The sequence below is a fragment of the Rattus norvegicus genome, chromosome 4, assembly GCF_036323735.1.
Source record: "Rattus norvegicus strain BN/NHsdMcwi chromosome 4, GRCr8, whole genome shotgun sequence".
NCBI classification, from domain to species: domain Eukaryota; kingdom Metazoa; phylum Chordata; class Mammalia; order Rodentia; family Muridae; genus Rattus; species Rattus norvegicus.
In genome coordinates this window covers 18,274,576-18,287,435 of record NC_086022.1, presented here as the reverse complement: position 1 = coordinate 18,287,435, position 12,860 = coordinate 18,274,576, and the positions used below count along the sequence as shown (strand labels likewise).

At 37.1% G+C, this 12,860-nt stretch overlaps 1 protein-coding gene across 15 annotated transcripts in view; it reads right to left on the bottom strand.

The window, feature by feature from the left end:
* The window catches only part of Cd36 (CD36 molecule), a 93,055-nt gene that overhangs the window by 14,707 nt on the left and 65,488 nt on the right, over nt 1-12,860 (bottom strand). For all 15 annotated transcript variants that reach the window (XM_039107196.2, XM_039107194.2, XM_063285673.1 and 12 more), the window contains 4 exons: nt 10,087-10,247; nt 3,800-3,947; nt 3,226-3,405; nt 1,716-1,807 (listed from right to left, as the gene is read on the bottom strand). In XM_039107196.2, the coding sequence (XP_038963124.1) occupies nt 1,716-1,807; nt 3,226-3,405; nt 3,800-3,947; nt 10,087-10,247 (581 nt within the window). The remainder of the gene's footprint in view (nt 1-1,715; nt 1,808-3,225; nt 3,406-3,799; nt 3,948-10,086; nt 10,248-12,860) is intronic.

The window sequence follows — 12,860 nt, the reverse complement described above, 5'->3', positions numbered from 1 at the left end:
TATTCAACCTCACTCAATCCATATTTGTTTTATCCCCTAATCTTATCACTATGAAGGAAATACTGGGCAACAGAAGAGGACAGACCATAAACATAAGCAGCTAGATGCCAAGCTCCTTAGAAAGCACTCTGACAGACATGGTTCTGGAAGAAAATATGAGAGATGTAGATCTCCAAGCTGGAATTGGTTTCCTTGAGAGAAATCAATTATGTGGTAACTTGTTCAGTGTTCATCCTGATAGAAAAAAAGTATTAAGGACATTCCTGACATGAGCTTCCCATCACATAGAAGTGGGAGAAAAAAGAAGAATGAGAGGGGAAAGGAGAAGAAGGAGAAGAAGGAAGAGGAGGAGGAGGAGGAGGAAGAAAAAGATGAAGAAGAAGAAGAAGAAGAAGAAGAAGAAGAAGAAGAAGAAGAAGAAGAAGAAGAAGAAGAAGAAGAAGAAGCAGCAGAAGAAGGACAACAACAAGAAGAAGAAAGCTGAGTATCAAGGCTGTGGATTCGTAGAATTCAAAATATGTAAATATTTAATGTTTACTTTTCCTCATTGTACTTTTAACATGTTTTACATTTTTCCCAGTTTTGTAATGTTAGAAACTCAGAAACCAGTATTAAAATGGGACAGAACTTATTCACCTTTTATTATCTAAATTATGCATAATTATATATGGACCAGATTAAAAATATTAGCACTAAATCTCCATGAATATATTTTAATCATTTGAGTAAGAAATAAAAAAATTCACTAGTGCCATCTATTCCTAAAAATGTCTACTAGTATATCATATACACTTGTTGATTAATCTTTTTAAAGGAAGTGGTGCTAGTTATACTTAATGAGGATACATACATCTAAATCAACTGCATGCACAATCTGACAACCTCAAAGATTCTTTTTCTTCTGATACTTATTAGTTTTCTTCCTATTTTACTGATATCAAAAATTAGTATTCTTCCAGATAAATTGTCAGGAATGGAGATACAGGAAATTATAGATTCATGAATCTATTGTGTTCTTTGACCTTTTCAAAGGTGACATTGTATATTATGTTAATTTACCTTGAAATACTAATTTCATTTTCTATCAGTAGGAAAAGTTGGCATGGCAGTAAAATTAAAAAGGTGTACGAATTCACTTTAAACACTCACCTGCTTTGACTCATTTGGAAAAGATTATTCTAAGGTATAATTTTTTCATATGGTCATTTTAAAACGCAGAATGTTTGCCTACCTCATAGACTTTTTGATGTTTCAACTCATTATCACCTAATTGTATGGATGAACTGTAGTGTTAGACATGCTGCAGAGAAAAAAATTAATGCTGCATTTCTCTAAGAGAAGCTATGAATAAAGGCAAAGTTTTCATATGTTCATGCTGCCGACTGTAAATCAGGTTGGTTATGAACAAGACAGTGCCATGAGGAGTATAATGTCTGGCAAAAAAAAGTTGCTAAGATTTCCCTTTAGCCATGTCTGTTTTATAGGCTGATGCTTGTGCCTTAACTGTAATAGTAAAGTAATACTAATAGCACATTAGAATACCCTAGTCTGCCTGCCTGTCTATCTGTCTGTCTGTCTGTCTTTCACCCTCTGTATCTATTTTATTTGCTGTCTTGCTCTGGCTCTCTCTCTCTCTCTCTCTCTCTCTCTCTCTCTCTCTCTCTCTCTCTCTCTCTCACACACACACACACACACACACACACAGAGTTCCTTACCTTTTCCCTTTATAGGTATCAATTATGGCAACCTTGCTTATGTTATCCTTTCCATTGAAAACTTTATAAACTCCATCTACAGTGTTATTGTACTGAAAAATATGAATAAAAGATTACTCATGGATCAACATTTATTTACTCTGTCATAACACGTATGACCTTACTTTCACATTTTTCAAAAAGGGGTCAATCATTCAGCATCATTTTTTTTATCATTTGTGATATATGACACAATGTGAGTTTTACATTTCGAACTTAAAGTATTTTAATGTTAAAATATAAAGGTTGACCACAAATAAGTGTTATATGCTCACCCAAAATATAAGAAAATAAGTAACAAGGCTAATAGGTACCATTCCAGCATTGCTGTGAGTTATCCAGCTGTCATGCTCTCAGGTAAGGACACACTGAGTTAAACTTAACAAAGCTTCTACAGATTCCTAAGTATACTCTAAATTCTGAAGTCATTAGTAGTGGTTACTAAGATGAACAAGATCATACAAACAGAATTAAAAACATCTCTCAGCCAAAGAAGGAGCTGCAATGATTTTGTCCAAATAATAATTGACTTTAATTCCTTCAGGCTTCTCTGTCAATGTTTAACGAATTCAACGAGTAACCTGAAGCATTAGTCATGAGGAACGGAAGAACTGAAGCAGCACTGCTGTCCAGTGTCCAGTATACAACGATCAAAAGAGACATGGGTTAGCCGTGTCGTTCTTATCACGCTGGGAATCTAAAACTTAAAGCTGAGACTAAGTAGAGCAGGAATCACCAAGCTGGACTTCTCTCTTCTTCCTCTCAGCTCTCTCTGTGAGCATCCCCTTCTCTCTTTCTCTCCCTGCCCCCACCCTACTCCTTTTATCTGAAGATGTAGACTTCCCTGGCCTCAGTCCTTGGGGTCAGTGAACTTGCCTGAGTGTAGTTTCCCAATAAACCTACATTTAATATATATATATATATATGTAAAGGAATTACATATATAAATTTTATAAATATAAAAGAATTATATATACATATAAATTATATATATATATATAAAAGAATCACTAAACTGCCATTCTGCGAAGTTCACTGGCAATTCTCACTAAGAGAAGCTTGCTGAGTATCTCAAGTGAAAATTCACAGTAACTTATTCATCAAAACTTTAATATGATTAAGGCTCTAAAAATGAGGAAAGATATGATTATTATGTCTGACTTGTATACAAAGACATTAACCTTGATTTTTTAGAAAAATTAAAAGTAAATACAACATGCAAATTTTACATGTGAATTTTTAATTTTCTATAAGAATAAAATTTGACTAATTTTTAAGGTAAAATTAGTCAAACATATTAAGTAATTATTCACTATGAAAACTGATAACATGAAAGATTTTGACTTTAAAAATAATGATATGTTCACAGATTAACTAGTAAAGCTAATAATATGTGAAGTTATAAATGTTTCCCATTAACATTTTATTTACATACTTAAAAATATAACAAACATTTATATTTGGTACTTACAGGATAAAACACACCAACTGTGGTACTTATAGGATATGGAACCAAACTCAAGAATGGATCTTTGTAACCCCACAAGAGTTCCTTCAAACTTCGTGTTTGGAACATAGAAGACTTGGACTTTTTGATAAGGCTGTTGAGCACACCTTGAACAAATGAGTTTGTGTAGATATGTGGTGCAGCCTACAAAAAAATATCAGATTCTGAGAAATCAGTATATATATATATATATTTCTTAATTAAATGGATTATATATAAAAATTGAGTTCAATTAAAATCAAAACAAACCTTTCAAATCTGCCACACCTTGCCTAATATAAAATATAATTTGTGGCATTTTTTCTAACCCCTTATAAGATTACTTTTTATAAGAGCTAGTTTTAAATTATACTAGTTAATCAATCAATTAAGTCAATTGATTATGCTGATAGGGTCATCTCTCCAGATAATAAAATAGTACAAAACAGTTTTAGTTTTTTGAAGTAGTAAAACAACTCAAGCCAAATGATGAGGATACTTCTGAGGTTAATTGTGACATGCTCCGAAATGGTCCACATAGCATCTGCTATTCACTTACTGCCACAGCCAGATTGAGAACTGTGAAGTTGTCATTCTCTGTTCCAACAGACAGTGAAGGCTCAAAGATGGCTCCATTGGGTTGTACAAAAGAGACAGTGCTGTCCTTGGGGTCCTGAGTTATATTTTCCTTGGCTAAATAACGAACTCTGAAACAAACAGAAGTCAACGAAATGGGGGGGTGTCAAAGTCTTGCATGACAAATGTCTCAATTTATTCTACAAAATCTATTTGAACCCAGAACAAATCACAATTTACACTAAGAGAATGTCATGATAAACATTAGCTATTACCACATCTCTGGCAATTGAACCAAAGGGTATTAAACCTGGAATAGGAAGTAGACTACCATGAACTGGGTTAAAATAGACACTAGGCCTTGTGCTGGTTAAAATGAAATGGGTTGGAAACTCATTTTGGTAGCCATTCCATGTGGTGGTTGATCTAAGTAAGGGTAAGTGTACATAGGAAGGACTAATCGTAGCAAGGGTAAAATACTGAAGTGCTGAGGATGTGGTTTGAGAAATGCAAGGGTTGGGGATTTAGCTCAGCGGTAGAGCGCTTGCCTAGCGAGCGCAAGGCCCTGGGTTCGGTCCCCAGCTCTGGAAAAAAAAAAAGAATGAGAAATGCAGGTGCTTGAGTGTTGTTTAATAAACGAGAGAAAAAAGAGTAAGTGGGAATGAAAGGCACAAATTGAGATTTCAGACATACAAGGGCTATATGATTAAGTGGCAGTCTTTATCCTGAAATAAAGAAGATCAGAGAGTATGAATATATTTTTCATATTAGAAAGACCTCTCCAAGGCTCAGGCAGAGCATGTCAAATATAGAGGGGAATGCTACCAGCAAACCACTGAACTGAGAACAGGGTCCCAGTTGGAGGAGTTAGAGAAAGGATTGAAGGAGTGGAAGGGGCTTACAACCCCAGAAGAACAACAATGCCAACCAAACAGAGCTCCCAGGGATTAAACCACTACCCAAAGACTACACATGGACAGACTCATGGTTCCAGCTGCATATGTAGCAGAGGATTGCCTTGTTGGGCACCAATGGGAGGAGAAGCTTTTGGTCCTGCCAAGACTGGACCCTCCGGTGCAGGGGAATGTTGGAGGTTGGGGGGTTGAAAAGAACATGGTTGGGGAGGGGGAATAATCTTATAGAAGAAGGGGAGGGAGATGGTATAGGGGGCTTATCTCCAGGAAACTGGGAAAGGGAATAACATTTGAAATGTAAATAAAAATATCCAATGAAAAAAAAGAAGAAGAAAGACCTCTCCAAGTGTGTAGTCTATCCAACCTACCTGTTCTTGGGTACGTTCATAAAACCACCATTAGGCAACCAATAGTCATTTCTAATTTAAAGGGATCCAGATCTAACTCCATTCATCTTATATATTGATGCCTTAGTTCTAATCTCTTGGCTTTAATGCTTGTAATAGTTTTCAAGACTGTGTTAAAAGGTGATTGTTTTGTTGAAAAACATTTTGTTAGAACAAAGTAGACAATACCATGAAATAGGATAGACCTCACAGCACACTATTCTGTTGTTAGATATCAATAATAGGAACTGAATTAGAACTATAGTTGAAAAATCATGAGCTTACAAGTTTCACAGGAACTTTTGAATTCCTATCAAATACAGATTATGAGTCCCCATAAACATAATGAATTTGGACTATGTTCAGTGTTTTCTTACTTTTTGGTATGTTTTAGCCCAGGCTTGAACTAGATAGTTCAGCTGGCTGGCCTCAAACTTGCTATGGCCCCGCCATCTCCCAAGTGCTGTAATTACAAAGGTGGGTCAGCATACCTGGTTCTCACTTCTTCATGAAGTGGCTGTATTATTTAAAAAACATGCTCATGGTATCACAAACAAGAACAGTATTTAAATAGATGTTGCAAAAAGCTTTATCATAGCTAAAACTATCCTCAACAATAAAAGGACTTCAGGGGGAATCACTATCCCTAAACTCAAGCAGTATTACAGAGCAATAGTGATAAAAACTGTATGGTATTAGTACAGAGACAGACAGATAGACCAATGGAACAGAACTGAAGACCCAGAAATGAACCCACACACCTATGGGCACTTGATTTTTGACAAAGGAGCCAAAACCAACAAATGGAAAAGAGATAGCATTTTCAGCAAATGGTGCTGGTTCAACTGGAGGTTAACATGTAGAAGATTGCAGATCGATCCATGCTTATCACCCTGTACAAAGCTTAAGTCCAAGTGGATAAAGGACCTCCACATCAAACCAGATACACTCAAACTAATAGAAGAAAAACTAGGGAAGCATCTGGAACACATGGGCACTGGAAAAAATTTCCTGACCAAAACACCAATGGCTTATGCTCTAAGATCAAGAATCAACAAATGGGATCTCATAAAACTGCAAACCTTCTGTAAGACAAAGGACACTGTGGTTAGGACAAAACGGCAACCAACAGATTGGGAAAAGATCTTTACCAATCCTACCAAAATATACAAAGAACTCAAGAAGTTAGACTGCAGGCAGACAAATAACCCTATTAAAAATGGGGTTCAGAGCTAAACAAAGAATTCACAGCTGAGGAATGTCGAATGGCTGAGAAACACCTAAAGAAATGTTCAACATCTTTAGTCATAAGGGAAATGCAAATCAAAACAACCCTGAGATTTCACCTCACACCAGTGAGAATGGCTAAGATCAAAAACTCAGGTGACAGCAGATGCTGGCAAGGATGCGGAGAAAGAGGAACACTCCTCCATTGTTGGTGGGATTGCAGATTGGTAAAACCATTCTGGAAATCAGTCCGGAGGTTCCTCAGAAAATTGGACATTGAACTGCCTGAGGATCCAGCTATACCTCTCTTGGGCATATACCCACAAGATGCCCCAACATATAAAAAAGACACTTGCTCCACTATGTTCATCACAGCCTTATTTATAATAGCCAGAAGCTGGAAAGAACCCAGATGCCTTTCAAAAGAGGAATGGATACAGAAAATGTGGTACATCTACACAATGGAATATTACTCTGCTATCAAAACCAATGACTTTACGAAATTCGTAGGCAAATGGTCAGAACTGGATAATATCATCCTGAGTGAGGTAATCCAATCACAGAAAAACACACATGGTATGCACTCATTGATAAGTGGCTATTAGCCCAAATGCTTGAATTACCCTACATGCCTAGAACAAATGAAACTCAAGACAGATGATCAAAATGTGAATGTTTCACTCCTTCTTTAAAAGGGGAACAAGAATACCTTTGACAGGGAATAGAGAGGCAAAGATTAAAACACACAGAAGGAAAACCCATTCAGAGCCTGCCCCACAGGTGGCCCATACATATACAGCCACCCAATTACACAAGATGGATGAAGCAAAGAAGGGCAGGCCGATAGGAGCCGGATGTAGATCGCTCCTGAGAGACACAGCCAGAATACAGCAAATACAGAGGCGAATGCCAGCAGCAAACCACTGAACTGAGAATAGGACCCCCGTGGAAGGAATCAAAGAAAGAACTGGAAGAGCTTGAAGGGGCTCGAGACCCCTTATGAACAACAATGCCAAGCAACTAGAGCTTCCAGGGACTAAGCCAATACCTAAAGACTATACATGGACTGACCCTGGACTCTGACCTCATAGGTAGCAATGAATATTCTAGTAAGATCACCAGTGGAAGGGGAAGCCCTTGGTCCTGCTAAGACTGAACCCCCAGTGAACGTGATTGTTGGGGGGAGGGCGGCAATTGGGGGAGGATAGGAAGGGGAACACCCATAAGGAAGGGGAGGGGGAGGGATTAGGGGGATGTTTGCCCGGAAACCGGGAAAGGGAATAACACTCGAAATGTATATAAGAAATACTCAAGTTAATAAAAAAAAATCTGAAAAAAAATAAAAAGCTTTATCATTTATTCTCCGTTGAGTAAGATACTTAAGCAACCTAACACTGAAACAACCCAAGGCACTAAATTCCTAATAATGTCGTTCTCATAAAATATCTACTTAACATTCAGGTATCATCAGTATCGATTCAAGTAAGGCTACAGCAATTTCAGAGACTTCAATGCAGGGATGACTAAGTGAAACAAAAGCTAAATAATTCTGATGCATTTTTTTTCCTAACTGGCACTTACAACATCAAACCAGTAGATGGCACTCAGTAAGAGAAAACAAAAGCAGTAAAGCATGCCTCATCTTAGGAAAGTTATTTTGAAAGAGCATAATCGCTCAATTTTTTTTATTGGATATTTTCTTTATCCACATTTCAAATGTTCTCCCCTTTCCAGGTTTCCCCTCTGGAAACTCCCTAGCCCTTCCTCCCTCCCCCTGCTTCTATGACCTTGTTCATCCACCTACTCCTCACCCACCCACCCACACACTCACTCACTCACTCCCTTTCACCTCCCAGCCCTGACATTCTCCAACAGTAGGGCGTCTAGCTTTGGAAGGGCCAAGGACCTCTCCTCCCACTGATGCCCAACAAGGTCATTTTCTGCTACATCTGCAGCTGGAGCCATGGGGCCTGCCATGTGTACTCTTTGTTTGGTGGCTTAGTCCCTGGGAGCTCTAGGGTGTCTGGGTGGTTGGTATTGTTGTTCAAATTTTAAAATAAAAAAATGGATGTCTTTGGATATATTTGTTAACAATTTCAAGAGAAATAGCCTTCTGCACATGCTTACATGATGCCTTCATTACTATTCTTGCCAAAGAAAACATAAAATTTAAAAGGTAAAATATCTAGAAGGAATTATAGTATCAGAATTATTATAGATTGAGATATAATTATGATATTAGACCATGCAATTTTATGCTTCGATCATATCTTATAATGACAATTAATGCCTCATCTATATCATTTTAACAGTCATTGGCCAAACCAACCGGTGCTTCTGTTTTAGGGGGCATATTTTTCAACATCTTCAATTTAAAATGGATTCAAGTATCATCAAAGGCATGTATATCATACTCTCACCTAACACACAGAATACCCCAATATAGTAACCTTTTTTTGAGATTTCTTAAATCTGATTCTTCTTCCTTTGTTTGAGGCAACTAGGCCAGCTAAAGAAATTCCAGTTTGATGAACTCTTGAGACTAGAAGTATACTTCATCAAGGATAGTTTGAAGTTGCCATACAAGAAGAGCTTGCTGTAAATCCTATTCCTTCCCAGCTTTCTCTGTTGCCTTAAGAAGCAAAACACACACACACACACACACACACACACACACACACACACACACATATATATATATAATCTATCCTTTTATAGTTCTGTACAGAAATAGGTTATGTTATAGGCATAAATCCTATAGTAGAATAGTTTGTTTCAAGTGCCTTTGACTACTCTAAAAGTGGAAAAGAAGAGGGTTTATAATTTAAATATAAAAAAGTATATGTAGAAATATGACTACCAGCTCCTATCTATCTCTATATGAATGTTGACAACATTTGGTGGTATCATTTTGTGCCCCCCTCCTCTTCTTCTTCTTCCTCGTCCTCTTCCTTACTTCCTCCTCCTCCTTCTCCTTCTCCTCCTCATTCTCCTTCTCCTTCTGCTTCTTCCACTTTCTTTTTCTTCCAACAAAAGGTGCTGAATTAGTATTTCCCCTAGATGCACTTATTTCAATTTTTATTTATAACTTTATTAAATAAACTATTAAAATACTTGAAAGTATAAGAGCGTGAAACATTGTAAGCTTTAAATTGCTATTTAAATCTCAATGCATATCTGACTTCGACACTTAGCAGGGGCTGCAGCTATGCACAATCATTTCATTTCTGTGGTTCTCAACACTGAACTCATATCTGATTTCCACAAAGGAGTTTGAAATAACCAGGTAGAGTCTGTTCCATCCACTTGTTGTAGCAGTTGACGGGTGTTACGGTTGTTTCTGACCTAGAGGCCACACCAGGATAATCACAGAAGTCAGATACCTGTTTCCTTCTAAGATGTTCATCATGTATTCATAAATCTCTCAGTATGCCAACTGGACATTTTGGAACATGACTCAAGTGTCAAACAACCATCCATAAAGTTTTTAGTAGGGGAGCTACTTAGTAGCTTTAAACTTGCAATAAATTCTACAGCTCTTTTTCATATAATATATGGTAACATTTGGGTAGCATATATTGGTAGAACCTAAATCTGTAGACTAGGATCCTTTACTTGTAGGGAAAACATTTTGATGTAAATTTTGTTGGCAAGATTAAGTACACTTCAATGCCATGGAATTCCTTAGGAGGAAGCGTTCTCAGAAACAGAGTGAGACCACTACTCCTGAAGAGCCCACTCACCTGTATGTGTAAGGACCTCTCTGTTTAACCTTGATCTTGCTGCTATTCTTTGCCACTTCCTCTGGGTTTTGCACGTCAAAGATCCAAAACTGTCTGTACACAGTGGTGCCCGTTTTCACCCAGTTTTTGAAAGCAATGGTTCCTTCTTCAAGGACAACTTCCTGCAAAAAGGAAACAAATTTGGTTTGTTTCTTGTAGTCAACATGGAAACTTCTAGGACCTTGCTATGTTTAGTCAGAATAAAAGGAGCACCTTGTGAGAACTTGTGTAACTTTGTCACACACTTGAAGCAGGAATGCTGTCCACAGAAAGGGTGCTCTCTTGGTTAACGTTTATGAAAAGGATCAGTGTGTAAAGGATGGAGTCATCCTTGTTGCTTTTAAAGTAACCTTTCAAGTGAACCTGTGGCAATATTCCCTTAGTCAATAAACAGTAAGTTAAGCTACTTCTAAATGTTATCAAACCAAAGATTTTTGCCAGGTGTAATCTTCTAACTCTGAGAATCTGTGTTGGTGAGGCAAAAGATACAAACTGAGAGACAACTTGAGTGCTATTTGTAGCTTTCAACAACGACGACGACAACAGCAACAACGATGACGACAACAGCAGCAACAGCAACAACAATAACAACAACAACAACAACTACAACAACAACAACAACAAAATCCCTTTCTTTCAAAATTGGGCAATTCAAGATATTATAGGTAGTCTTTATTAAATAAAGATCATAAACCTTTGAGGAAGAATTACATAAATATGGATATTTCCTCTTTGGGATCCTGTTCTATAGAACCACTGGGAACAATGTTTGAGGATTGCAGGATTGTATTTTTACACATAATACAACTCCTTAATCGGTCATTGCATCACTAGTTTTCAAAGAGCAAAATTAAGAAGGGAAGCGTGGTATGGTGTGTGTGTGTGTGTGTGTGTGTGTGTGTGTGTGTGTGTGTGTGTGCATGTACGCGTGTGTGCATGATACACATTAGAAACCATGTATACCAGCAGTGCTGAAAATATGAAACAAGAAAATATACAGCCTCATGATTGGAATGCCTTTTTTTAAGAAACTGCCTCCTGTTTAGGAGCTTTGGGACCAAGTGGAAAGCCACTAAACCCATTAGGGTTCATTGTCTGCAAAGTAAGAGAGTTACCATAGATGCTTGCCCAGCTTCTTTCTAGTGCTTTTACTCTCTGAACAGGAACTCTGTGTAGTCATAGTAGCTACTGCAAACAAAGAGAGCTTATAGCTTCTAATTAAGTAATTTGGGAAGAATGCCCATGTTCAAGAGTGTTTAAGGAGAAGAGGAAGAAACGTATTTCATAGAAAATTAGCCTAAGGGAGTCCATGAACACAAGAACAACCTAACCTACTTTCCTCACCTGGAAATATTAATTCACTGAATGAGTCAGGAAAGGATAGGGAGATATGACATGCTTTTTGAAGTTGAGTCTCCTTGAAAGCACATGACTGGAATAAGTTGCAACTTGGCAAATACTAGCACAGTCTTAGGGAAATTTGCACTATTGGGCCTTATACCAGTCGTCTTTTGGTTCATGCTGTTACTGGTTTCCCTCACATATGCATACCCTGATCACCTGTTTAGTTGGTAGGTGTTAATTGAGTTTCCTCTCTTCGTGAAATGATACTGCTTAAAGCTGGGCATGATGGGATTAGAAAAAGCAAGGCAGAAGGTTAGGATGTCTTTGGAAATGCTTTAGCACTGTAACCCATGCACACAGGAACAAGAGCTGATCATGTGAGGTTCAGATAGCTATTGCTTTTCTATGATAATTTCCTGTAAAAAAGATATGTAGCCAAAATGCTTATTTCCACACTAGCCCAGTATCAGAGCAAAGTTACAGAACTGACTGTACCCAGCTTTATTTAGATAGTGTTTGTGAATATTAAAGCTGAAATCTGTATTGACTTATGTCACAAGACTATGGATCTACAGGTCATAAAATCTTTAAGGCCCAACTTAATAGTTATTGTTACTCAAAAAGCAAAATTATGTCAGTTCTTAGTGAAAATCAGTCAATATACTCTTAGGAGATCAGAAATGACTTCTGACCACACTTATCATTTTGTTCTTTGAACAGAGAAGCTAGTAGACGTTTAGGGTGGGGCACCTATCACTGAAAGACTGAGGTGTGCACTCTAACTTTGACAGTTGTGTGGGTGAGTACTCTTTTAGTACTCTTTTATAATGGCAAAACCTCTTTCATATAACAGTCAATTTTAATGTACTAATTAAAGCTCCCTTCTATTTTCTTCTATTGGAATAAGTGGCACAAACAATTATAAAATTTACCTCATTCACCAAAGACCACGTGAAAACTGAGAGTTTGGTTTAGCACATTCAGTCTATATTGAAACTAGATACTATATTAGAAACTAAATATTATAGATTTGCGTGAGTCTGTGCAGATTATTTAACTTAGTTATATTTTAGTTTCCTTATTGTGTAAAGATAAGACATATTGAGCCATATGAATTTAGCACATTTAAAGGTAAAATATATTCATGGCATTTTAAAAGGGTTTGTTATAACCTCATGAATTATAGCAAATAAAAATGGAATTTGAACAGTGGGAACATAGCAAATAATCAGCAAATGTTTGCTATTGGTATTTTAGAAATAGACTGTACATGTTAGAGGGGAAACTATAACTCATTTCTTCTCATATTGTTCAAAGTCTTAGTTCAAGTATTATCTGTCTGACTAACTAACTACTAACTAACTAACTAACTAACTAACTAACTAAAACAC